Source organism: Leucopleurus acutus, assembly GCF_964270905.1.
Source record: "Leucopleurus acutus genome assembly, chromosome: 10".
NCBI lineage: Eukaryota > Metazoa > Chordata > Mammalia > Artiodactyla > Delphinidae > Leucopleurus > Leucopleurus acutus.
In genome coordinates, this window is record NC_139153.1 from 80,430,570 (window position 1) to 80,458,373 (window position 27,804).

The 27,804-nt window shown below is 46.7% G+C and overlaps 1 protein-coding gene across 1 annotated transcript in view; it reads right to left on the reverse strand.

Moving 5' to 3' along the window:
• Positions 1-4,880: 4,880 nt before the first annotated feature.
• The window catches only part of ELOVL5 (ELOVL fatty acid elongase 5), a 70,160-nt gene continuing 47,236 nt past the window's right edge, over positions 4,881-27,804 (reverse strand). The window contains exons 3-8 of the mRNA XM_082848845.1: positions 27,211-27,398; positions 13,402-13,479; positions 12,434-12,605; positions 10,303-10,427; positions 7,993-8,127; positions 4,881-6,736 (exon numbers count right to left, since the gene is read on the reverse strand). Coding sequence (XP_082704971.1) covers positions 6,605-6,736; positions 7,993-8,127; positions 10,303-10,427; positions 12,434-12,605; positions 13,402-13,479; positions 27,211-27,398 — 830 coding nt within the window. The 3' untranslated portion in view covers positions 4,881-6,604. The remainder of the gene's footprint in view (positions 6,737-7,992; positions 8,128-10,302; positions 10,428-12,433; positions 12,606-13,401; positions 13,480-27,210; positions 27,399-27,804) is intronic.

Below are 27,804 nucleotides of genomic sequence, written 5' to 3' on the forward strand. Positions count from 1 at the left end.
CCTAGAACACTCCTACAACCCTCTCATTTACAGATGAGACCCAGAGACTTATGATGTGTCCTACCAGAATTAGATACAGTTAGTGCTATAAAGGATAATTTTTGTTTTTGAGTGACCACTTATGATTAGACAAATTCTCCTACTTAAAATCATTTGGTGAGACAACTAAATTTAAGACATCCAATTTACTTCTTTTGAAATCTGATTAAAAACTACAGTACATCAACTATACTTTGATTTAAAAAGTGGAAAAAATACAACCAACTAGTGAATATAACGAAAAAAGAAGCAGATTCACAGATACAGAGAACTAGTGGTTCTCAGTGTGGGGGGCAATACAGGAGTAGGGGGACTAAGAGGTACAAACTATTAGGTATAAAACAAGCTACAACATGGGGAATATAGCCAGTATTCTGTAAAAACTGTAAATGGAAAGTTACTTTTAAAAATTGTATAAAAAAAATCGAAAAAAGAAATTTGAGTTCCCTTACCAAAAGCTAGTATTAACTGAGCTCCAACCAAGGATAATCTAGTGGAAATAATTTGTGTCGAGCAACAGAATTTAAAATCTGATGAAAAACTGATGAATGTGCAACATTTCCTCGTTTCCTTACCTATATGGTCTCTCATCCTTGATAATAAATGGTGGCTGTTACTGTAAAGCCCTGTGCCAAACACTCCGAATCTCATCTCTGCCTTTAACCTCAGCCATCTGTCACACACCCACAGCGCTCTTCACAGTTGAGGAAACTGAGGTTCCGGAAAGTGAGGTGACTTGTTTGCGGTCCCACAGTCAACAGCAAAGCCTGTATTCTAACATGTACTCGGTGCTGGACCACTTCCAGCAGACAGGGGCACTGCTTGTGGCCTAAGACACTGTGCCCGTACCCCATCACACCCAGTTCTAAAATGAGGATGGGATTCAGGACCTAGCTTGGGGTCATGACTTTCCTCTTCTGAGGAAAGCTAGACTTGGATCCCCTCTGCTCCCTTGTGTGGGCATGGCCCGACTTTGGGCCTTGGTCTTAAAATACATTTTACCAGGGGTGCTGGCTCTGTGTGAGCGGCACTGCAGGGTGAGCAGGCAGGCGGGGCTTGGTCACCCCAAGTCACGTGGCCTTACAAAGGACGGACCACCTCGGCACTTCACGAGGGGACACAGGAGACACAAGGCTGCTGGAGCCTGGTGGTGATGGTTTGCTACAAATAGGCAGCTGCTTCACTGGGAAGGTCGTCAAGGGGAAGGCACACAACTTGCTAAAAAGTGCTAGCTTGGTTGAAACACTGTGAAATTCAACCATCAAGGGAAATCCACATCTATACCCATTATCTGAATAAAGAATGCCAGTAGTAATATGTATTGATATAGTCACTTAAGAATTTTTTGTTTACACGCTAACATGGAATCCTACCCACGATCCATACCCTTGGGTGCCCCAAGTTTGGTTCCGAGGAATTTTCAGAAGGGCTGAGGCCCCTTTGAGTCTGCCCCATCTGATAAATGACTCCCATCAGTTTATAACTAAGACATGAGTGCCAATTCTTGTTGCAGTCACCCTTGGAGAAGAGGAGGAGGTCATCTGGGCAGGAGGCATAGCTACAGATGATTCTTTCAAGGCTAATTACTAGAAAGGAAGGAAGGGAGGGAGGAGGGAGGGAGGGAGGGAGGAGGGAGGGAGGGAGGGAGGAGGGAGGGAGGGAGGGAGGGAGGGAGGAAGGACTTTCCACTTTACCTCTTAATTTAAAAATAAGCAGTTTCTCCCACACATCCAATAGTTCAGTGAAATGTGCTGTGTCTCACTGTCCCAGCCTTCTACTCGTTTGCTGCATGTTTTCTGAACTTGGAATGCTGTCTCCCCGGCAACCTTCAGCCACCACCTATAGAAATCCAAGTCATCTCTGAAGGCTCAGATTGCAGGAACTCTCCTTCATCACCTTGCTAGAAGAATTCTCTCTCCCTGGACTCTTATGATTTGCGTCAATCTCACGCTCTCACCACAAACCACCCTGTGTGGGAGTCATCTGTGTGTATGTTTGATCCCAGTCTAACAAAGGCTCCTTTGGGGATTGAAGTCTTTTCTCATAGATCCCTGTTTGCCCAATACACCTAACTCAGTCCTCTGCACCAGGCGCTCAGTGAACCAGGTGGTCAACACAAAAAACATACACGGGCAACAGAGGGGATGGTGAGCACGCTTGAGGAGAGTCTGAATGATCTGAGAAAGGGGACAGCCACTGACCACCATGATGGGCTCTCTGCCACCACTACATCACCAGTTACTGGGTCCTACTCTGCCTGTTCCTACAACTTCTGCCCCGGAGCCCAAGCTGTCTTCCACAAGCTGGGTGCAAACTATAGCAAACGTCAGCCTGGGAACTTTCTCGCTTTGGGTGAGTGCCATAAATATGTTGGAAAGGAGATAAAATGAAGCTTATAAAAACGTCAAGGGCGACAAAGATGAGTCTTAAATCTATGTCTGGAATGAGACTTAGTGGCTGGTGACGCAATGCTGTGGAAGCAGAACGCAAACTAAGGCAACCACTATTCTGCTGCCATCTTCCTTCTCCACCGAAGACAATATTCTCCAAGTTAATACTGAAGAGGAGAAGCTGCTTAGTATTGAAATCTCCGACTGACGTGGGGATAGTGGGAGACACCTGTTTAAAATCAGTTCACATGAAATACACTGTGTCTGTGGATGCAATCGCAGAACTGCTGTCAGGCATCTGGAGGAATAATGCACCAGACCAGAGACTGATGAACCTGTCCTGTTTTCCCGAGAGGAAATAAAGCAGATTCCAGAAATTCTGAAACTCTGACAAAATCTGGAATAACATAGTCATACACGTTTTGACTCCCAACAATTGCTGGTTTCTTTTCAACTCATGCGTTCATTTATTTAGGCTGCGTTGGGTCTTCGTTGCTGAGTGAGGGCTTTCTCTAGTAGCAGCGAGCGGGGGCTTCTCATTGCGGTGGCTTCTCTTGTTGCGGAGCACGGGCTCTAGGCGTGCGCGGGCTTCAGTAGTTGTGGCACGTGGGCTCAGTAGTTGTGGCTCGCGGGCTTTAGAGCGCAGGCTCTGTAGTTGTGGCGCATGGGCTTAGCTGCTCCGCGGCATGTGGGATCTTCCCAGACCAGGGCCCCTTCTTTTCAACTCTTGATTTAACCCAAGTAACTTCCTCTCCTTTTTGATAGGATTGTTAGAGCAACTAATCAAGGAAGTAACAGTAAAACAACAGCTGCTCCTTTAAAGAGACCAGCTAGGCGGACTGAGGTAGCAGCTAACACCGAGTTCACTCTGCGCTGGATGTGGTTGCAAGAGCTTTGTATACATTAATCTATTTAACCCTCATAATGACCCCGTAATGTAGGTACTAACATTATTCCAAGTTGACAGGTGGGAACGCTGAGGCGAGTTAAAGCAACGTGCCTAAAGATCATACAGATAGGATTCCAACCAGGCAGTGTGGCCCCCAAGCTGCGCTTCCCACATTAGGCTACACTGCCTTTCCTATAAATGGCAAGGCTGCTCAAGAGGGGAAGTGGGAAGCCTCCCTTTTCCACCGGGTGTGTGAACTTGCCCTTCCACTTCCGTACAGGAGAGAGCAAAGGGTGGGAACACGTCTGGCCTCGCTCAGCCCTCTTACCCACTCATTTCTCTGAGGGGAGGAGGGCGTCTTTTTGGTTGCCAGGATTGGGAGATACTACCGAGCAGGTAAGGTTATCAGGGCAGACCCTGACACTGCAAGGGAGCTTGCAGTCGAAGGTGGGTACATGCCAGGACTGATATTCAAAATATTTTAATAATCAGTTCATCACCAGACCAACAGACCGGGGGCAGCCACAAACCACTGGTGTGCCAGTGCTGACCGTGGTACGTCAACAGGGTCAGCAACCAGGGTATTCTCAGAGCCCTACCGTGGTCTTCGTATCACCAACCAGTCTTCTCAGTGACAGATGAGCTATTCCGATTTCCACCAGTCTGGTTTTCTGACGTCTTTTCAATTCGTTCTGGACCCAGAGGGGAAGGACAAGGATATAAATAATCTTCACCACCAAACCCCAAAGTCCTCTGCATTTTTCAGGTGATATCCCTAATACTAAGTTCAGTTTCTGATGATATTTTTAAGGCGATATTGACAAACCAGAACACACTCAAAGCCAGGGTCATGCCTGCACTGGGGACTCTGTGGTATGAAGTGGAGGGAAGGAAGAGGGGCTGTCCGTGTCCTCATTTCCATCGTGGATGTGGACGGACCTGGTCAGTCAGAATGGGGGAGGCCTGGGGGGGGCAGGGCCTGGGACGTGAAATGGTCTTTGGCAAAGAATGTGACACAGGTGGGCCCTCATTACTCTAGAGTAGGGGTCAGGGAACTATGGCCACAGGCCTTCAGTTTTGCAAATAAAGTTCTACTGGAACACAGCCACGCCCACCCACTTACATATGACCTGTGACTGCTTTGGAGCTCTGTACGAAAGGCAGCTGAACAGTGTGGACAGAGACAGGGTGGACTGCAGAGCCTAAAGCATGTACTATCTGGCTCTCTACAGAAAGAATGTGCAGACCTCTGGTCTAGATCTAGGAAAGTAACTCTAATAGCCTGGGGCAGGGAGGGAGGAAGGAAAAAGGAGTGGACTTCGAGCTGGGGCCTTTAGTGGGGAAACTGGGAAAGGCTTAGAGGAAGGAAATTGGGGTTCAGCCACCACCATGTCTTACGATGTGGGGATCAATCCCTCCTCCTGTGAGCTGAGCCACAACATAACCTTCCAAACTGAATTATTTACATCTATTGGGGTGAGTTCCTAGAGGGTGAAGAAAGCGGATTTTTCTCCAGTCATTCAGAATTAGCAGCATATAAACAATGTAAAACTAAGCACAGGTAATCAAAAACATTTTAATGATTAATGTTTAGACATTATTTAACATTGTGGGTATATCCAGATGAGCTAAAGCACACTTTGACGGCACACTATTGAATGTTATACTTTCTGTATTGAAATATGTAGACATTTGCAAACTAGTACCTAGGAAGACATACATTTACAAATATACACATTCTAAATTTGATAAGGTAAATGTAAACAGATGCTGTGACTCCTTCCAAACAGAAATCCCACAAGACTAATTAAGAGAACCAACTGGCTCCCTATAATATGAATGTGCAAAATTAAAGCATGATAAACTGATATTTACATAAATATCAAACCAACAATTCGTTCATACATTGTCAATGACCTTCTCAGATGTGTCACGAGTGGTTCAGTGAATGTTTTTTTCCTCCAGACGGAGAAGGTTATTCCGAGGCTAAATTCCAACACTTTAAGATGACACACACAACAGTCCTTATCTGTTTGACCACTGCCTCTAGGGTATGAGACATGACTTTATGATAAGCAGTCTTATTTTTAAACAAGTATTTCTAAACAAATCTTTAGATTTGAAGCAGGATAAAAAAAATTACAGGTGCTATTAGATTTACATTAAACAAATCATCTCTATCCAATCCCCCAGTTCTCTCATGCGGCAGCTATCTGTTTAATTTTACCTTAAATTTTTCTAAGGTCCTTTCCCCACCTTTAATTCATTTTGGTAAGCTAGGCACATTTTCAAAGGAAGTTTGTGTCAAAACAAATAGTACAGAAATCAACCCAAATTTGGACCCTGGCAACCAGTTCCCCACTGCTCATCTATGGGACTCTGTCAAATGGTAAACATTTAATCATCTCTCTTGAAAAGTATAAATCTTCTCTCACAAGTGGAAAGCAAAATGGGCTTTGTTTCCTGTATAAAAACACTTAAGCAATTCTGAAATTTAAAACGGCCTACTCATCCTACACACTTCCTAAAATCCTGAAGACAAAGAATATATATTTTAAGTTTCATCAAGACTGCTTTAGAACCCCCCCTCCCTTTTTACATTATTAATAGTGGCACTCAAAATAAAAAAATAAGATCTGTTAAAAAGTTAAACTGACTGTTCCACTAGATTTGAACCTGCCTGATTTAAAGCCGATATTACAAAACTGAAGGTGCCGATTTCACATGTACAAGTCACTTGAAACTACGTGTCACACGATAGTTTCATAAGTCATGGTCTTTGACTTTTCTGAACAGAGCTATTAGAAATGAATAAAAACTTGAAACATACCCTAATTTAAACGAATACGCTTTGGGCCCTGTTTTTTAACTTTTAAGGCATGTGTGTTTCTCTACTGTAACACCATTATTATACAAATTTACAATCACATGCATGGTCTACAGTTAAAAAAAAAAAGTGTGGATTACAGTGTTATTAAATTGTGAATCACAATTCAGCACCTATCATGTTATAACTAATAAGGCAACAGCAGTGTCGTGTACTACAACAACACGCCCTCCACAGTCTAGCGCAGGGGTCTGTGAGAGCCCAGAAATGTTAAAAATCTTATGCCTACTTGGGTAATCTGTCTACATTTCCTAGGGGTTTGGAACTGATGGAAGAGGTCCTACGTGAGTCACACTATGGTAGGCCGACTAGTTACAGCAGCTGTTAACGAGCATTGGGCACAATTCATTTGTGCTTACAATCAGACGACGGGGTTCAGAGGCTGTCAACCCTTGGGCCTCAGTCCTTACGCTGCTTCCTCGGCTTCACACTGTTTTCCAGAGAAGAAAAGCTGCTGGTGTGGCCGTTCACGGCCGTCACGGAGCCGTTCTGGTGTTCTCTCCTCCGGGAGGCCCCCTTCTTGTTGTAGGTCTGCAAGGCATAAGGGCAGATGGCAACCACGGCGGGGGCCCAGCTGCATCCCTAACGTTAGAGCCTTTGGGGACCAGTGCTATCATATCAAGAAGCAACGTCTGTGGTCAAGCGACCAGGAAAATGTTTTTTTGCCACTGGTTTCAATCACTCTTCCATTTCTTTGAGGCTCAGCCTGGGTAAGTTCAGTGAGTCACAGGCTCACTGTATCAATGTTATCTGAGAGTTAGACAGAAAACACAATTTACACTTCACTCAGCTCTGCCCTTCCACGCTCCCACTGCGGTACCTTCTGTCACTCACATCCTCTGCCTTCAAAGCTGCCTCATGACTTCGGCAACTATTTCGGCCCTTTACGTACAGAGTGCTCTGCCACGAGGGCAGTCAAAACAGGTGTGGCTTCAGCTTCGTCGGGCCCTATCCTTTAACCTCCCTCATACCTGGTGACTGCCCCGAAGTGTAGCATGAACCACCAGCCCAGCAAGATGTGAATGCAACTCAAAGCCGCCACCCCAGGTGTGTCTGGGGAAAGGTGTCTGCCTGCATGGGGCGCAGGGAGGGGCAAACATGCTGCTCTGCCCCTCCCCGCCCCGGGGGGAGGGATGCTCAATGTGACCCGGCTTTACTCCCTCTGTCCTTGCTCCTGACCGCTCCCTATATGCCTGCCCAGAACCAGGCCCTGCCCGTGGAGCACGAACACACGAGCCCCAGGGGTGACGGGACACAGGGGAGTCAACTGTGGCTGCAAAAGGTCAGGCTCCCCTGTAGGTAACCTGCCCTAAACAGACCCTTCCACGAGCAAAAACCTACATCACATCATGCACTTGGGAACGACCCACACCCCAAACCTGAGCAGCGGGGCGAGAAAGTGTAAGAAAACCAGGACGAAAGGCTGATTTCTGTCTATAACTGGGGTCTGTGATGGAAATTTCTTCAGACATTTAGTTAAGCCCCAAAGTCTAGGGCAGTGGGGCTGAGGGACATGGCGTTGAGACTCACCTATGGCGGGTCTGCAGTGGCCACGAGGGAGGCGGTACGGGGCCTGCTGGACAGCTCTGCTTTCCCACAGGGTCCCCGAGCCTCCCTCATCGAAGACCTGGAACTCCAGAGGCCTGGACAGACTTCAGTACCTCCTCCTCCATTGGCAGCGACCCCCACCCCAGCCCCACCAAGGCAGGGGCTCCCCATAGGGAACGAATGAGGGCCTTGGCTGCAAGGACCCCAAATCTCAACCGCCACAGAAGAGTGAGATTTACCTGAATATAGAAGTTTGTGAAGAGGGCAATCAGAGAAATCATGTATCCAATCTGGAAATACAACCAACCAAGAGGGAAGGCGCACGGCCAGATGACCCCGCAGCTGGTCTGGAGGATGGTCAGCACAAACTGTACCTGGTGGGGGAGGAGACACAGCTGAGCACGCGGCCATGGCCCAGGGCCAAGGCATCCGCCAGATGGGCGCTCTACCCCGCACCCCCAAGATTGGGAAGGAACGCTTATTAACCTTTCTGTAGGTACAGAGGTCATTCCAAAAACACGGGGCCTATGCTAAACGTACCCAAACTCGTTATACATCTGAATGGGTCCTACGTATACACTCCTCCCCTTCCAACTACTGAAACCATCTTCTCTAAACCTTGGGGAACAGCCGGCAACACTGCCTTGTACATTCGGCAGTTGCTGAGGGTAGATTTCACAACAGATACATATATCAAGTCATTACGTTATACACCCTAAACTTACACAATACTATATGTGAATTACATCTCAATGAAGCTGGAGGGAAAAATGGAAAACGCGTTTAAAAAACCTAATACACACACACACACACACACACACACACACACACACACACACACACTTCAGGAATACAGTATAGGAGATGCAAGAGTTTTGTTTTTTGTTTTCTTTGTAAAGGAAGGATGGGCGTGGGGTGTACGTTTAGAGGGACCAGGGACCTCACCGCAGGACGTGCAATCCCACGGGACACTTTCCCCATCCTTATCCGTGGACCTTCTGGTTTGGTGAAGGCTGAGGCTGGCAGACAGACTTATACTCTGACTGGCATATAATGCTAATTCCCTAGATTATTTCTGACAAGTCAATCTTGAGAAGCAGGGGAAGGGCCGAGGGAAATGGGGAGAAGGGGCTAAGATAAGGCGTGGCTGCTGCTTCCTTTAAGGAGTTAACAGCGGAGGGCAGGGCTCTGCCCACTGGATTTCGGGCCCACCTTTCAGTGCTTCCATGTAGGGAACTGTTTTTTGCTGTTGTTTGTTTCCTTTTTTAAGGTTAAGTATTCTAGACTGAGAAGAAACTGTAAGTGGTGTGTAGAATAAATCCAGGCGAACTGGGTGCAATCTTCCACCTCAAAGGGCAGAGCCTAATGGGAAACCGACTCTCCAGGCTGCTCTAAATTCTGCTTCTGCAGAGCCACGCCGCGTGGAGCAAATCGATCTCTGCGTCGCTTCTCAAGTGTAACAGGGAGGCTGAAGAACAATTATCCTTCCTCACAGGTGGGTAAGGAGAAAATTAACAAGGCCTGTCCAGCCGCTGGCAAAGCGATGATAACGAAATGCCAAACACATAAGCAGCTCAGAAGGTCTCCTCGGACTTTTTTTTCCCAGAAGGTTATCTTTCAATATTGAAAAATTGCAGTTGGCTTGGAGGGATCTGAATCAGCTTGGTTTCCTTAGAAAAAAATGTACCAATAAGGCAAGGCCAGGGCCAAGAGTTTAATACCTAATATCGACAGGCTAGCTAGCTCTGGCCTATTGCTCCCATGTCCTCATCTATAAAACAGGGGTAATAACACGAAATCAGGCTACTGGGACAATCCATGTAAAACTGCTTACTTGACGTGAGAGCCTGGCACGTAGTAAACTCAACAAATGTCAGGATTTTAACGTGAGTAGTAATAGTGTTAATAATTAGTTTATGAAAGAAATCAGGGAGGGAGAGGAATAGGGTGTATAACATACTGACAGCTGAGGAAAGCTTTAAGAAGGACGGTGGGAAATAACCACCAAGTGCGAACAGCTGCTGGGTGGCCCTGGCACGTGGGCCCAGGAAGGGGGCCGCCACCTGAGGCACAGCAGTGCCACCCTCACCACCACACAGGCTGAGAGGTCGCCCGGCACCTGCATCCTTGCTGCCTAATAAGCTAGCGCCCTGGGCTCACGCTCCTCCCAGCAAATCCTGGAAACACATACACAGGTTTCACCTTGGATTTGGGTTCTGATTAGAAAACATGTGCACACACATATGTTCTGTGCACAAACTCAGAACAAATGGCTGAACTTGAAGTCAGAGAGTTCGATTTAATCCTTGCTCCGCAATCCAACTAGCTGCACCCTCACAGGCACGGTCTCTCCATCGACTGAAATGAACTCGATGCCCTGCTCTGCCCACTTCAAGGAGTTTAACTGGATCGAGAGAGAGAGGATGGGAAAGCCACATCTTAGGTGCTAGTAAACAACAAGGAAGCCAGGAGGGCAGCAAGAGCGCCCCGGGAAGAGCTTGGCGTTCCCCGGGTGGCAAGTCCTGGGGGAAAGAGGCCACGTCACTCACCAGCTGCCCCTGCGTGATGTACTTCTTCCACCAGAGGTACGGCCTCATGGAAGGGACGGACGACAGACCGTAGTACGAGTACATGAGGACGTGGATGAAGCTGTTAAGTGTGGCACCAAAATAAGCTGCAGGAACAGAGGGAATTGGGGAGGAGGATGCCTCAATGTTTTATATGTAACAGGTCACAAATAAAATCCAAGATTCCTTTTAAATAAAAAAAAAACACAAAGTGTTTTTGAACAGGGGCTAGCAGACACGGCGGCAGCAATCTGGCACTGCACGGGCATGCAATCAGAATTCAATTTCCACCCAGGGAAGGCAGTCGTCATGATGCTTTAAGCCCAGGGTCTGTTGCGCAGCTACCCGGTGGGCATCCAGCACAGGAGTCAGGAGACCACCCGCCCCACTCTGGCACCTAAAGGTTTTGCTGCCAGGCCCCCAGTGACTCCCAGAGGCAGCTGCCCAAGTGCCTCTGATTGCTGTGTTGAAGATGTGGGGAAGACAGCCGATGGGCGGTATGTTCAAAGCTGGCCGTCTCTACACATTTGCTGAGGTCTGGAGAGGTCTTTGAAATCACCTCCTAATTATTCCCCAGGACTGCAGTGCGGAGGCCATATATTCTTATCAATAATAGAGTCCAGAGCCTCGTTCCTTAGAGATGAGAGACCCATTATTTATGTCTTAATTTGTAATTTCCAGTAGAACCAGCAGGTCTTTTTTCAGACTCTCCGCCCTCTGCCCTCACAGTGAGCAATCAAGCAAGGCTCCCAGTTTCCCCCTCGTGCGGCCAGACACACCGGGCTGGGTCGTGCGGCCAGACACACCGGGCTGGGTCGTGCGGCCAGACACACCGGGCTGGGTCGTGCGGCCAGACACACCGGGCTGGGTCGTGCGGCCAGACACACCGGGCTGGGTCGTGCGGCCAGACACACCGGGCTGGGTCGTGCGGCCAGACACACCGGGCTGGGTCGTGCGGCCAGACACACCGGGCTGGGTCGTGCGGCCAGACACACCGGGCTGGGTCGTGCGGCCAGACACACCGGGCTGGGTCGTGCCGCCAGACACACCGGGCTGGGTCGTGCCGTCAGACACACCAGGCTGGGTTGTGCCGTCAGACACACCAGGCTGGGATATGACAGGAACTGGCCACGTGACCTTGGACAAGTCACGCCCATTCTCTAGTTGTTTCTCATCGGCCAGGTGGGGATGGTGATGATCTGTCATCCTGTGGGATCTTTGACATTTGAAGTCCTCTTCTAATGTGGGGAGGTGCCGTTTCTATTAGAAAGTTAAGTCAGGTAACCCACGGCCATGAGGTGTGAGCTCTACCAACCCTTCTTTTGTCTCAGGGTTCTCCCAAACTGGAAGGAGCTGTACTTGGAAAGTCCTTTCTGGTTCTAAAATCCTCTATGTGAATCCTGGTGGGCCAAGTTAATCAAGGGTGGTGCTATCCTGGGGAAAAACATATTGTGAATAGACTCAAGGGGTCCTGGTCAAAATCTGTTGGTGATGGATGACAGAAATTTTGACTGGGACATGTTAGAACTCCTGGGCTGAAACTGACGGGGACAACTTAAATCTCTGGAAATTACAGGACACTTCAGACTACAAGCGGTCCACATCCTTCTTAGAGAATTTACTTCAAATGTTGGTGCTTGTCACAGAAGCTGCTTAGCTAAACACGCTTCAGGAAGGCGAGGGTCACTATATCAGAGTAGGTGCAGACTCCCTGAGGTACTACAGCTAAAGCTTGTTCTCCAGTGCCCACTCCATGGTGTGATTCCATCTTCCTGGTCTGTCCCTGTCAGTCAAACGTCTTCCAAATTATAGGGGAACAAGGATCAGGGACAATCTGGAATAGAGAACTCTGTCCTGATTTCTTCATGTGCCCCAGGCTGGGAATCTGGTCTTTCCCTCATCTTGCCAAATCAGCACAGGATGTGCACCAAACTAGAAAAAGGTTCTGTCAGCTTGCTGAGTGCACAGGCCACGCAGACTATCGTTAAAGGCAACCTGGACACCACGTTCAAAGGCTTGACCTAGATATCTACAGAAACAACACCTTTTCTCAAAGCCTTAGTTTCAACTCAGTCTTTCCGCTCACACCTGTCCCCAAAGATGCCCGACTCACAGTGGCCACAGGGGACCCAGTTCATCACGAACCACCAGATGTTGAGCATGGAGGCGTGGTGGTACACATGCAGGACTGTGACCTGGTGGTTGTTCTTGCGCAGGATGAAGAAGAAGGTGTCCATGAACTCAATGAGCTTGGAGAAGTAGTACCACCAGAGCACGCGGATGATCTAGGAGGAAGGGGCCGTCAGCATCTTCCGGGTTCTGCGCTCAACCCCAGGATCCCACCGCCCCCGCTCCCCCCGACTGGCCCTGCCAAAGCATCACTCTGCAGTGCCTTTAGCCAGAACACCAGGGGCTGGGTGGGGGGCTGGGGGGAGTGAAGGCAGGGAAAGCTCTCAAAGGTCCACCAACCCTTTTCAAGTCTCTAACAGATCCCCGCCGGCCTCCTGTTCCCTCTGGAAGGAGCCTACAGAGCCATCGGAGGAAGAAAACCACATGAAAGGCACTTCTGCTTTCAGGGGCTGGCGTGGGGCAGGTGACAGACACGAGGCAGAGGAAGAAAGGAATCAGGGTATCCAGTGCCAGGTTCTGCCCAATTAAACGTGCCACACGGGGTCTCTAAGGAAATGACTGCCATGCTGAGGGTAGACTGCAGCGTTTTGTTAAAAACAAAACCCAAAAAACACGCCAGAGTGGAAGCTGGAACCGGCAGACCACACTCAGAGGCCACTTAGAGGAATGATTAAAACACTTAAGACATCCTTCCGATCCCGTTTATATAAGTAGAGCACAAATACTGATAAATGCATGCACATTTTTTCCCTGGAAGCTGTTAACAGGACTTACTTTTTGCAGAGAGGGAGATTTTAGTTTCCATTCTATACTTTTCATGCTGTTTAAGTTCTCATACCATGTGCACATACTGCTTTTAAAGTTCTTTAAAAAATGTCCACAGGGATTACCTGGACGGCCATCTTGTCTTTTGAACAATTTAGTTATTAAAAAAAAAAAAAAAGACAATACCTTCATGTCTGCTTCTCCTCCACTGCGTGTGCCCTGACAGAAGAAGTTGTACTGGCCTTCCCATACTCCCGTCACTAACTGGAAAAAAAAAAGAAAAAGGGAAAAAGCTAATCACCAACAAAATAAGAACCAGGAGAAGTCCTATTCAATTAAAGTTCATTAATTTGAGAATCTGTGCAGACTGACCTTGGGCTGTGCTGAGGCAAGTTTGGTCCGGGCAAAAAACCATAATGACAAGGGAGTGTGAACCAAGGGGGGTTTAAATGACTAGGGACTCAATTTCACAAGGGCAGGCCCTGCTTTGCCAGGCTGCCTCTCTCCAGAACCCTCAGTTCCCCTGGGCCCGTCACAGGCACCTCGCCAATTCCGAGGCCCAAGTTTTCCAATCATGGGCTTGGGTCCTGCCCTGCCACGGCCTCAGGGGAAACCACAGGCTTTCTCAAACCTGAGTGTGTAGGACCAGAACCACCTCAAGGGCACAGTGAAAGGCAGATTGCCGGGGAGTGTTTCTGGTCTGGCAGGTCTGGGGTGGGGCCCAAGAATTCCTACTTCTAGCAGGTTCCCAGGTGATCCTGATGCCGGTCTGGAGCCCCCCTGCTGCAAGCCTGGGGCAACCGAGTCCAGCCTGAGCCTCTTCACTGTTTTCCGCTGCTGTGTCGTCTCCGGATCCATGAATGAGACCTCTGCGAACTGAGGAACTGTGCCCATGCCTCGGAACTCACCTGCGGCAGAGTAGGCACTGTGGTGGCACAGTGAGGACCCCGGACTTGGGGTGCACAGCTGCAGGGTCGCCAGTTCTCCACGAGGGCCTCAGCTGCCTCACCCGCACATGAGGGTGATGCCCGGCTAGGGGGAGACCTAAGGACCTGCTCCAACGGTCCAGAAGGAAGGTGTGATCTGACCACCCTGTGCGTGTCCACTATGTTCCAGCCAGCCAGACACCCATGAGATGCGCCTTTCTCCACGGAGACCGCAGCTCACCACCATCTCCTGAAGCCTTGGCATCCTCAACTGTTTCCCGGTGGCTCTCCCTCTGGTGGTCAAGTGGGGCCATGGGAGGAGAAACCTCAGGTGGTCTGTCTTGTCGTGCTTGAGCTCATCTGGGGAGCCAAGACGAGGAACCGGCCACTGGGCCCCCAAGTGTGGTTCTCAATGTGTTCCCTAGTCCAGCTGCACCAGCATCATGTGGGAACTCAAAAGACATGCAAATACCTGAGCCCTGCCTGGAGCTTCAGAGCCAAAACCCTAGAGAATCCAATCCTGTGGTTTATAAAGTGTGGTCCCGATGCAGCAGCACCATCACCCAGGAGTTAGCTAGAAATATAAAATCTGAGGCCTAACCCCAGACCCACTGAATCAGAAATTTCTGGGTGTGAAGCTCCGCAGTGTGAAAACTGGTTGTTTCACAGGTGATTTTTGATGCCACTGATGTTTGAGAACTGTTAAGCTGTGGTTCCCATTCCAGCTGTAGGACAGGCTCACCGGGGGAGCTTTTAAAAATTGCTAATGGGGGCTTCCCTGGTGGCGCAGTGGTTGAGGGTCCACCTGCCGATGCAGGGGACATGGGTTCGTGCCCTGGTCCGGGAGGATCCCACATGCCGCGGAGTAGATGGGCCCGTGAGCCATGGCCGCTGAGCCTGAGCGTCCAGAGCCTGTGCTCCGCAACGGGAGAGGCCACAACAGTGAGAGGCCCACGTACCGCAAAAAAAAAAAAAAAAAATTGCTAATGCCTGGCTTCCCCCAGACCATTAAACCAGAAGCTTGCAAGGCAATTCCAGTGTGAAACTAGGAGTGGGAACCACTGGTTTCACGTAAGAAATAGTTCACCTACCAGCGCTGCACGAAAGATGTAACCGAGACACAGGACTTTAGAACCTCGCACTGACCACCTTCCCCTACACTGTCCTCCAACAGAGTTTGGCTGCGGGGGAGGGCAGCGGCACACAGATACCCTCAGGGAACATCAGCTGATCACAAAGGTCTGAAGACAAACGGTTAAACTTCCACCCTCAGAGACAAAAGCCAGCACACTCAACACCCTGCTTCAATCTGGTTTTCCTTCTACTAACTCCTGTAAGAGCTAACACGGTTTTTGCGGCCAAAGACCAGCCCATCATTTTATGATGAAAAGAACCCAGGATTAGGGAGCAGAAGTACCAGGACTACTGAGCAACCTGGGACACGCCAGCTAATTCCCTTGGACCTCGGTCATTCTTTACTGTAAGCACATGAGGCTGTATTAAATTATTTCCAAAGGTTCTGTTTTAATTTTCTACAGTTACTACAATTTTTTTGAAAACAGACCACACATAAACTACACTATACTATCTTTGAAAAACCAGACCCACAGGTAATTTACTGGAAGGTATATTATCTTTCTGGTCTTCCCCTTCCGAAAGTCATGCCAGTTAAGCACACCGCGTGCAGACCTACCAGAAGTCCCAACCATCAAGATACAAAGCCTGAGTCTAAAGCGGGCTGCGTGTGTGTGTGTGTGTGCGCGCGTGTGTGTGTGCACGTGTGTGTGTGCGCGCGCGCGTGTGTGCCCGCGCTGGGGTGGAAACCTGAGGGAAGAGAGGTGTCATCTTGGCACAATGTTCTTTGCTGCCCTTCCTTCTACCCCATGAGGGCGCTGATAAATTTTCTTCTGTGGCTGGAGGGTACAGAGAAAGAACTTTTTGGAACTCCACTGGGTTAAAGGATGGAGATAAAGAAGCCTAGATCACAGGTGTGAGCCTCTCCCAGGTGAGATACCTTCTCCAAGGGCAAAATCTGTTTCCCTTGTAGGAAGTCCCACCCCTTGAGCCCAGCTGGTTGTTGCATGATTCCGTGTTTCTGGTCACAGGAGCAACTAGGAGAGACAGTGTGAAGACTTCAAAGCAAACGCGTCACCACTTCTGGGCATCCCCTCTAAGCACATCTGCTTTTGCCCCTTGGCAGTAAAAAAGGGGAAACAACTTTCAAAAACACCAGAAGAGAATGTAAAATCTGTGTTCACAGAAGCCTTTCCTTAGAAACAGAAACTTGCAGTTCTGTTACATCACCAATGGGAGGGAGGGAGCACAAAAAATACTATGAAACAGCAAACCATGCCTGTTCCTTTATTTACAAAAACAGATGGCAGCTCTTCAGGCCTCATTTTCCTCACTCTTCAAACAGGATAAAAATAATACTCTGGCCTGTTCAGGCTGCCGTGAGACGTTAACAAGATGTGTGTAATGCTTATCTCACCCAACCTGGTATAGAGGATAAGCACAGCAACTGTTAGAAATGACCATTACTTTATCCTTTTCAACTGCAGTGCTCTCTGCACCCATGGACCCCCACCTCCAGCTCTCAAAATCTTATTCATCCTTCAAAGGTCAGCTAAAATTTTATTGTTTTTCATGATTGCTCCCTTGAGCACTCCAGCTGAAGCCCGTCTCCTGCCTCTGAGCCGCCGTGACTTACACCTATGTGCTTACATGCTCCTTTAAGACCCGTCACTGGCTCTGTCTGAAGCTCCTCTGTAAGCTCTCAGAGGTTGTGTCTGCACATCTGCAGCCAGAGAATCCATCACGGGGGTGGGGGGAGATGGAACGGGGACTCGTACATAAGGGATGTTGAACAAATATTTGCTCGATAACAACAAACAAAGTGTTCAAGGTGCTGCTTCTTGCCCCTTAAATCTAGGCCCAATGTTTTATTTGCAGGGGAAAATAAAAGTTTCCGTCCACAAGATGAAAACCAGTCCTCATTAAATGTCATACTGGTGACATGGAGTTTAATTCTTAAATATCCTTGGCTTCAAAAGGGATAGGATATTTAACACATGAGGATCAAGCGCCCGAGTTCAAGTTTATTCACCTAAGCTTCTCAGCCACCCTCTGTACAAGTGGCCAGTATCAGGGTCCTGCTCTCTCCATTCCCATCAGAAGAAAACGGCATGTCTGAGTACCAGACCCTGGAGGCTCTCAGCCAACGCCCGGCCTTCCCTCCAAGAGCTGCTCTGGGCAGCTCATCACACTGCAGCCCCAGGGAGGGCCCAGGAGGTGGGACCAAAGGGGAGGCACTGGAAGTGAGGGCAGGGCTCTACCCTGACTTCTGGAAGTCACCCCGACAGGGCAGGTCCGTGCTCCAGTGGAAAAGCAGGCCACAGCAAGCAGCTGGCCACCACCGCCCCAGCTCCGGATCCCACCGGCCACTCCAAGAACCACCGAGGGAGCACTAAGTACCCTACACCTGGCTTCTCCCCAGTAACCAAGACACACACAGCACCGCTGTGAACCACCACTCCTTCTCTGGAGTAAAGCAAACTTCAATTAGGCCATGGGCGTGTGCAGAGCTATAATTAAAGCCTAGCTAGAAGCTTTCTTCTCTCCTTATGAGACAAATTCAATAACCAAAAGTGGTTTCATGCATCTTTTCACTTAAAGAAGAAAACTGAGGTGAATATCACAGCTGGGTCTGGATGATGCAGTTCACGGAGTGATTCATCTCTAGTTGATTGTCTAGGTGAGAGTTGACTTTTCTCATCTAACACCACAATTTAACCACAAATGTATACCCTATAGCATGATAACCACTTCCAAGGCACTTTCTGTAATGCCACCAAAGCATCTCAAGAAACAAGATCATTTGAAACACTTTAAGCAGAAAAATGTCATCCTGTGTGGCCCTCATCAGTTCACTCAACCCAAGATGTCAGAGCAGTAAGGTGACCCCTTTCCAAAAGGGGCTAATGGATTTAGTGAAGAGGGTTTGATGAGCTGTGTGGTTATTTCCCCCTAAGCAGAAATGGAATGAAAGGTAACGGGAACAGACACTATCCACGCTGAAATTCAACTATCCCAGGACCCGAGGGACTTTGCTAAAATAAGCGCCACCACCAAAAGCGTGTGAGGTTGACATCTCCCTAGACTTGACTGTTCCTGTGGCATCTACAAGTGTGTACTTTTTAGAACCGGTACAAGGTCATGTTTTTTATTAAGGAAACAGAGACAAGTACTGATATGGCTGGTCCAAAGTCACACAGCTTCTCAGTGGCACTGCTGGGACCAGCACCTAGGAATCCTGACTCTTGGTCCAAATGCAATGTCTCTAACAGCACTTCCAAGCTCCTCTGACCTTCTTTGTCTGTTTTTGTGTCTTTAGTAAGAACACAATGGAGATACTCTATTCATGAAGAATTCTATGGAAAAGCAGACCTTTCGCTGCATCTTTATCTTCAGCAGATGTTTGGTTTCAAATGAACCATCAGCTACTCCCAAATTAAAAGCACCTCTTTCTCCAAGGTTTAGCTGGCCAATATTGGCAGTGCCATTATGGAACAGGGTCAAGTCAAAGCATGTGGTTTTGAATTTCAAATCTTTCCTGTCCAGAGCAGAAGGGTGCCCATTAAGATAATTTCATACCTGTGGCCTCCCAAAGTGTTTTTTTCCACTGAGGCCCAGGAACCCCTTGGGTTACAGCTGACTGCAATACTCTTGGTTACGTCATAAGGCCAGGCTCTGTACACTAGAGAAGGCTTCAGAACAAAGCACAAAGAAACAGCTTGTCCTCAGCCCAGCCTGACACAGGTATGTCTGGCATTCTTCCCTCAACCCTGGGCCCTGTCCACTTACGCTGGCAGTCCTTTTGTCTCACTATTCAGCCTCCTGAGAGGTGGTTTCTGGTAAATTGCTTCCACATACCCCACAAGAAACACTCATTTTATATTTTATGGGACTGGCTGGGAGAGAAAACCCAAGCTGAGGCTCAGTGTTCTGAGGCAGTGACGCACAATGGCCTGAAGCACAGACTCGAATCCCAGGTCCACCCGGGGCTTTGCCTCTGCAGAAAGGGGACAGTGACAGTGTGATGAACAGTGAGTGAACCCACTACCTGGCATAAGGCAGGCACTGTATATATAAGTCTTTGCTATGACTCTACACAAATGTCTGCTCTTTCTGCCCCAGCGCTTGAAGGCTCGTGACTAGGTCTGCACTGCTGCTGCTCCTACTGTATACAGAAGCCCCACCAGAGGATCCTCTGCGGAATTTAAAGAGAGACCTCCAGGGCTTCCCTGGTGGCACAGTGGTTGAGAATCCGCCTGCCAATGCAGGGGACGCGGGTTCGTGCCCCAGTCCGGGAAGATCCCACATGCCGCGGAGCGGCTGGGCCCGTAAGCCATGGCCGCTGAGCCTGCGCGTCCGGAGCCTGTGCTCCGCAGCGGGAGAGGCCACAGCAGGGAGAGGCCCGTGTACCGCAAAAACAAAAACAAAAACAAAGAGAGACCTCCAGCTTACCTACTGACTCCTGCTTTCCAAACTGAGTCTGCTTTAGTTGAGGATTTGTAGACTGGTTCCTTTTTACACCAGCTGTAAGGCTCAGTTGCCAAGGTCTGTAGGGTCAGTTTAGAGGAGTCAGGCCTGGCTCTGGACCAAAGCCAAAGCTTCCTCTCTACTGGAAGGCATCCCTTCCCTGTCCCCTGGGAGTGTGGCTGAGGGGAAGGCTGTCTGTCAGAAGGCTGAATCCTTCTCTCCATCTTCCCACTGCAGGCTTTCCCTCAGGGCAGTGCCAGGTAAATGGACAGGCAGGTAACTGAGGTGCTGCTTCTCCCTGAGAGAAGCTTCTTTCTGAGCAATGAGTTTCAGTGGTAAGGGAACTGTGAGTGAGAAGTGTTTTAGGCAATAGTTGGGCCTTTCCTATAAGTGTTAATCTCACCAGAGTTTCAACCTCTGTTCAATGCGGTAAGGCAGAATAGTACTAAATGTCTTTTTCAGAGTATTTTGGGAAACAAAATCATTTCTAAATAAAATTCAGTAATTACTTGCCAGGTCCTTTAAGTGTTTTTCCAAATCCTATTTTTTTCCACAATAACACATCTATTTTAAGAAAGCCTGAAGGGAAAGAAAAACAAGACCGTTTAGAATATAATGTCTCCAGAACAACTGCTCTGCAGCTCTATCGAGGACCTTCAAAGCCAGAGCCAGGGAGGCAGTGCTGTCGGGGGCCTGGGGAGACGTGCTGACAGCACCGACGCCACAATTACAGAAGGGGCGGAAAGCACAAGCAAAACACCCTTCCCGTCAAATGCTCAACTTCTCTCATCCTCCGCATAAAGCAGCATCGGAAATCTTCAAGAGAAGATTCAAAGAAGAAAACCACTGACGTCTGGTCCTGGCAACGCAGCAAACCGCGCGAAAGCTGAACCACCTCCCCACCGTTAACACAAGGCAGAAATGCTATATGAAATTCCAAAAAAAAACTCCAACACCACTGATGCCTAACTGTAAGGTGAGGCTTCCCCTAAAAAAATAAGTTAGAAAAGAGGAAGTGAGCTTATATTCAAGTTCTTTTAAAAATCTCTTTTATTTGGGGCAGACACGTTTACCTGAGATGACCCCAGCAATATTAGCTTGGGATGCTTACACGGGACACCCTACAAACTGTCCTGTTTTTGTTTTTAAAAAAGGTAAAGAAATTTAACATAGGGTCTTCCCTGGCGGTCCAGTGGTTAAGACTCTGCGCTTCCAATGCAGGGGGCGTGGGTTTGATCTCTGGTCGGGAAACTAAGATCCCACATGCTGTGCAGTGTGGCCAAAAAAAAAAAAATTAACATTGATATAATAATTATTCCCAGAGGCATGACCTCACAGATATAGCTGGAAGAAAATTTTTTAAAGGATATTTTCAAACAGCAATACAGCAAATGGTTAAGTTTGAGATCACAGTTGTATCTAACTAGGAAAAAAAACAATGTTTCCATGTTATGAAGTGAAAAAAAGAACAAGCAGTGAATTTTTATAAAGAAATAAAAAAATGTATAGTAACTGAAACTAAAAATGGCTGAAAGAGCAGATTAGACACAACTGAAAATACGAGTGAATTAGAGGAATGCAGGAGAGACATAAAGATGCAAAAAACACGAGAGAGAATACGTAGGGGTGAACACACGTCTAATAGGAGCTCCAGCCAGAGCTGGTGAAGGAGGAGGAAGCATCGAGGATATGATGCCTGACGACTTTCCCAAATTCAGAAACACAGAAATTCTCAGCTTGGATGCACACAATCCTGAGTGAGATAAATAAAAGTGGACTACTATCTAGGCACACTCTGTTTCATTCTTAAACAATTTTAGAAATATCTGGAAAGAAAAAGACTACCTACAAAATGAACAAAAATGGGAGTGCGGCAGACTTCTCTGATAAATCTGCAAAGTGCTGGGGGAAAATAACTGCTAATTTAGAATTCTACGCCCTGCTAAAATACTATTCAAGCATAAAGTCACATGAATGATGCTCAAACAGAGACTGAGTTTACCCTTCCCAGAAAAGGAACTACTTCAGAAGAAAACTGAATCTCAAAGGAAAGAATGGATTTCACAAATGAACAGTGTGCAAAGAAAATCAGTAAGCACAGACTGTATTGATGACTGTTTAGGACCTCAGAAAGAGGTGGAATGAAACACCTGCCAACAATAACATGGAAGATGGGGGATCAGAGCCCAGATCTTCTACGGTCCTTGTATTGTTCAGGAGTAGAAACAGTAATTCATTTTAGACTTCATTAAGTCAAGGGTGCATGTTAAAAACTTATAGGTAATTACTCAATAATAGAATTAGAATAACTTTTAAATCAGTAAAATGAAAAAAAATGCAACAGAAAGCAGGAAAGGAATAAAAAAAGAGCAAAGAAAACATACAAACACACAAAGGTGACAGAAATTATTCCAATATTACGATTATACTAAATGAAAATGGATTAAAATTTCCCCACTAAAAGACAAGAGAGTGTCAAGATTCAGTCATTAACTCCTAAGTGTATACCTGGCCTAAATAAATAAATAAATAAAATTTGCACACAGGGACATGTCCAATAACATTCAATGCAACATTGTTTCTGTTTGGGGAGGAAGGTTTCTGATCAAGAAAAAAACATACTTTTTAATTCCTTCTTAACTGCAAAAGCTTTTTACCTCAAATGCCAGCATACACATTTATTTCTAGCTAGTAAAGCACATGAGAATTGCTGCTTTGGAGAATAATTATGAAAATAATACAATTTTGTTTCTGTAATACATTAAAAAATGCAAAATGCAAAACAAGAGTGAAGTTTCTGCAAAGGAGAAAGATAGTGTTGGGAGATAATTCTCGAAGGATCTCAATGCAAAACTGTTACATTGGAAATAACGTACATGTCCATCCAAAGAAAAATGGATAAAATGGCATAATAAACTCTAACACTGAAATAATACAGAGAAGTTAAAACTAATGAAATGAAATCCATAAGATTCAACATATATTCTCAAAATATAATGCTGACTGAAAAAAGCTATTTGATAAAGAGTATAAACTGTACACCATTTATGTGTAAGTTAAAAAAATTGTCTCAGAATATTCTGTAAGTTGTCACATATACATACATGTTTAGTAAAAGTATAAAAACATATCCAGGGGCTTCCCTGGTGGCGCAGTGGTTGAGAGTCCGCCTGCCGATGCAGGGGACGCGGGTTCGTTCCCCGGTCCAGGAAGATCCCACATGCCGCGGAGCGGCTGGGCCTGTGAGCCATGGCTGCTGAGCCTGCGCGTCCGGAGCCTGTGCTCCGCAACGGGAGAGGCCACAACAGTGAGAGGCCCGCGTACCACAAAAAAAACCCCAAAAAACACCCCAAACACATCCAGAAAAGAAACGAACTTCAGAAGAGTCAAATCTGTGAAGGGGCTGTGCTTTAGATGCATTTTTGTCATTTCCTCTTTAAACAAAAAATTCAAACCAGTAATGTCAATATTTGTTAGGTACATAAATATATTTCTATGATTTTATTTTCCATATTCTGAAGTAGTTTTGGACTTACAATTTTAAGTAAAAATTGCAAAGGGAAAGAAAAAATAAGTTTTGAATCTATGCCAATTCAGATCACCTATCGAGTTAGCTATCAATCATTCTCTAAAATTACATTTTAAATGTTCTGAATGTTTGAATCATTTCACTGAATTTTCTCACACTACTTCACAACACACAGCTCTAACTGCAATGGAATAAACAATCAAAATAATCTTGTTTGTAGTCTGTGATTTATCTTTGTTAAATAAAGTAAAACGTCGTTCTGGCATTTGCTTTTTTATGTCTTAATGCTGAAGCCATGCTAACAAGGGGACGGAAAAGATGTGGAAGGAACATTGTAACTACAGCCAGTGAGGTGCGTGTGAGAGACGCAAGGCTGGGGGCACCGTGATGGGACAGAAGGCGTCAGGCTCCTCAGGACCACGGGGAGGCAGGAGAGGCTGGGATCACTGCTCTAGAGCCAAGCCCTCTCAAGGTGTCACAGAGCAACTGACCTTGAGAAGGGTCCTCAGAAACGAGACGGGGACTGTCAAACCGAGGCAGGCTTAGGTCTGAAGGAAGTGGAGTTTCTAGGTGGGGCAGAGACCCAAAGAAAGGAAGAACCTGGTCTTGGGGGTCTGAGTGGATGGGGCACTGGGGCAGGCTGCTAAGGAGGGCAGCCAGCAGTTCTCTCCATTCAAGTTCAAGGTTGACGTGCTGTGCGTGCTGACCCTGCTTCCTGCTGCTACTGCTGAACCCCGCGATCCCTGCACAGGGATGCTCCCCTCCGGACCGTGACAAACCAAGCAACTGGATCCTCCCTGCTTTGCTGACGAGAGGCCAGAGGCCAGGAGCAGGGCGGATATACCAAAAAAGTTCCAGGTCAGGACAGAGCAGCCCCCTGAGTGTCTGACATGTTAACTAAGGATTTATACTACTGGGTGAGCCAGGGGAAACCTGAGTCCAGCCCAGGTACACCCTGCACAATGAGGGAAAAGTCACAATCTGGCATCTGGTGGGTGGGGATTCTCAATCTTGGGGACAAAGGGGAAAATGTGTGGATAGTCTGAAAACACAGTGGGGCTTCCATTCAGATGAAACATGCCCTGGAGCTGGGAGGTGGGGGGGAGGGAGGGGGCTGGAGGAGTAGGGGTGTGGGTAGAACGGCACACAAGGTGTTTATGTTTGCTATGAGGACAGCGTTTTACAAAGCTGAGTGAGTAATGCAAACTAAGTTGTTTCTCTTCTATAACTTGACATTTTATTTTCGAGGCTTTACCACTGACTGTGATCTTAGACAACACCTAATTTAATAAATGAAAAAATGCTTGCCGTGAAGTCCTCTACTCCTAATCTAAAACATACCACTTTCAAACATACTTCTATTCAGGGATTATGACCTCCTTCCCAGAAATAAACACCAAGTTCATGAGGCAGTCAGAAGTAAAGCCATGTCTCTCTTTTTAATTTTCTTTCTACCAAGTGCAGAAGCTATGATCAAGCTCTTTCTATACCTTAAACTCAGTTTCACAGTTACAAGACAGTCATTTGGTTACTTTTCTTCTTCTAGTCATTTTAAAACTTCCTGACTCCTCTCTCATTTCCTTTTTATCTCCCTCTTTCAAGATTTCTCTTATCTCCTTGCAACAGTTAATTTTCTTTATATTAACCTAGAACTTTGCCAAGGCAGCTGAGAATTCATACCACAGGATTAAACAAACAGAAATATCAATGGCTACATATTTATTTTTAAGATTCTTTACAGACCCAAATATGTAGATAAGCAGGTGGGTAAATAAAGACTAATCATTGTGACCATGCCTATGGTGTGACCACAGGCAATGGCTCCAACTCTTGGGATGTTTCCCTGAAATGAGGGGCCCAGCTGGGCTCCATGGTCCCCTCAGTTTGTTCTGCTGTAAAATGCCATGATTGCCCTGTGTTTCAGTACTCATTGGACTATAAATGCTAAGCAAAAAAAGAGGAAAAACCAGTAGCGAAAATGAAATTTAAAACTTGACGAAAGATATGTTATAAGGGTATCCCTGAGGGGTTTATGTAAGTACAGGAAAAAAAAAAGTCAGACAAAATCAAAAAGAAATATCATCTAATGTGGGTACTAGGGTTTATTTTCAACTCGGGAATATCTGATCTGGGCCTATTTTTATAAACTTGATTTAATTTAAAGATTATTGCCCCCTTATCCATTACTTCCCTATGTACTCTAAATTGTGGGTTAAGCACGTTATTTTCCTCCTCTATTTCCTGAATCTCTCTATTCAGGGCTTAGATACTGCTCAACATCTTCCAATGTTTTCGCCAAGCTGTCTTGGAGGGAAATCTGTACTTCCTGTTACAATGCTTTCAGAACGCCCCAAATTCAGCCACATGCACTTGGAAGCGATCTACCTAGCACTCTTCTTCCCCTCTTTACCAGGGAATTACCTGTTTGAGAGGTTAATTATGAAGTTGTAATTATATCTCTAGGGCTTGAGAAACATATAAGACAGATAGATACTTAAGTTCTGTAAGATTTAATAGTCTTAAATACTTTTTCTCTAGAATATTGCTAGGTGTAATAATAAACTCTATAAGAGCCTTCTTAAGGAAATGGCTCTACCATCTATCAAGTAGGGGAAAGTCAACGGTTCGCTCTAAGACACCTGACAGCTTGCTGCGGCTTTGTCCCTGGAACACAGAGATGAGCACAGTGCTGGGCCCACTCCTGTGCACTGCCCTTGCCTCCAGGCCCGCAATCTCCACCTCGGAGGCTAATTCAACTGCTTTCGCTCTAGAACAGGCCAGAAAGGAAGCAAAACAGGAGTTGTGAGCATTTCACAGACTGTCAGGCATAAAAGCAATGATAGTAGCATCTACCAGCCTAGTCATAAAACCTTTACCTTGGCTTATGAAGCACATGTGGGGGGGGGACGAGACCCAAACCTCTCCCAGCGGCAGTGCCTCTGACGATCAGACACATGCTTCCCAGCAGCTCCTGCATCACACGCACACCCCCGCACACACACGGGGAGACCCCCGTCACAGCCCGAGGCTGCTGGGGAGTTCACTGCAAGATTCGTATTGATTTCTCCCCTTTTCTTCTCTTTTACTACTCCTTGGAGAAGAAGCCAAAATGAAAGGTTAAAAATCCAAACAGGAGTACTTGCAAGTGTTTGTTTTATGTATGGCTTCAGTCTCAGCCCCAGAGATTTAGCAGTAGTTTTGTGCTATAAACCTGAACAGTGTAGTTCTGTCCCTAAAAATGCATACAAATCGTACTTATCACGGTGGGAGCTTTCCTCCCCTTCTAGCTTTAAAGGCTAAGTGACTATACTGTCAAAATAGGAGGCTTAAGTTTTGATTCCAACGTGTCTTTCACTCTTCCTTAAGCCTTCAAGATCATCAAATTTGGTTTTCAACATCACTGTTTTATAGAAAAAATAATCTGGCCTGAACTTAGACCATTCCAACCCTAAACGCAGACCTCACTATCTACTCTTCTTAGCTTTGAAAAAAATAACGTCTCAAAGCTCCAAGCTGTCTACAGCGATCAGATCAGGATGGAGAGGTCTGACCGACCACAAACATACCAAACGCAGACTCCGCCCACTTCCTTCCCCAGCTGCCTCCAAACAAGAACCAGGCATTTATTAAATGCTTCATAATAAAATGCTCACAGATCTGTTCTTTGCGTTCTGTTCATTTTCTACTCTGTGTTCTGCTTGCGTAAGAGTATTTCTGAAAATATTAATTTTAATTCTGAGTATAATACAGAACATAAATAACAAAAGAATCCATAGCAAAGCCTTCTACTTTAGATAGATGTGCCCAGAAGGCACATTTGTACAAATAACTCTGGCGTTTTGAAACGTCGATTTTATAACATCCTCGAAACGCATTACTGTACCTGCCCTCCCTGTTCTCTCCCCCCATGCAGCTGCCTTTCTCCACTTAGAAGCACAATTCAGGACGGTGACACGAGTACATTTAAGTGAGAGGAAGCTGTGTTAACCTCTGACCTACCTCACAGAACATATAGAGAGACAGCAGCGTGAGTCCAAGGTTATACAGCACTAAAATCCCCCGACAAGAGAACGGCGGCCTATTCTTCATGTATTTTGGTCCCAGCCACACAATTAGCAAGTATAGGATGGAGCAGAGCAAAGTAGGGATATAACTGTCCAGAAGAAACCATCCTTTTACTCTGGGATCTGGAAAATATTAAAAGAAACAACATTTAGTGATTAACGAAGTAGATACAAAAATAGTAACAATGTTTTTCAAACATTAAAACATTAATTAAAATTTCCCAAGCCAACAAAGCAACTGGAAGAGGAACTGTGAGTCTTCAATATACAGCCTCAAGGTGAGGCTCACACTCATGTTCTGAATAACGACACGCGTTATTAGTCACAGGTTTTGCTAAATAATTTTAAAAAATCCTTTCCAAAGAATCTTAAAGAAACCAAGGAGAAAGCTCAATTTTCCATTAACTGGATTGATTAACCAGGCTTGCTGAATTATGCATGGGACAAGGAAACCCTAGACATGGCAGTCTTTGAGCTCCAAAGCCCTCCATCCCAGCCCAGTGTCAGCCAGTCTGCCCAGCATGCGCAG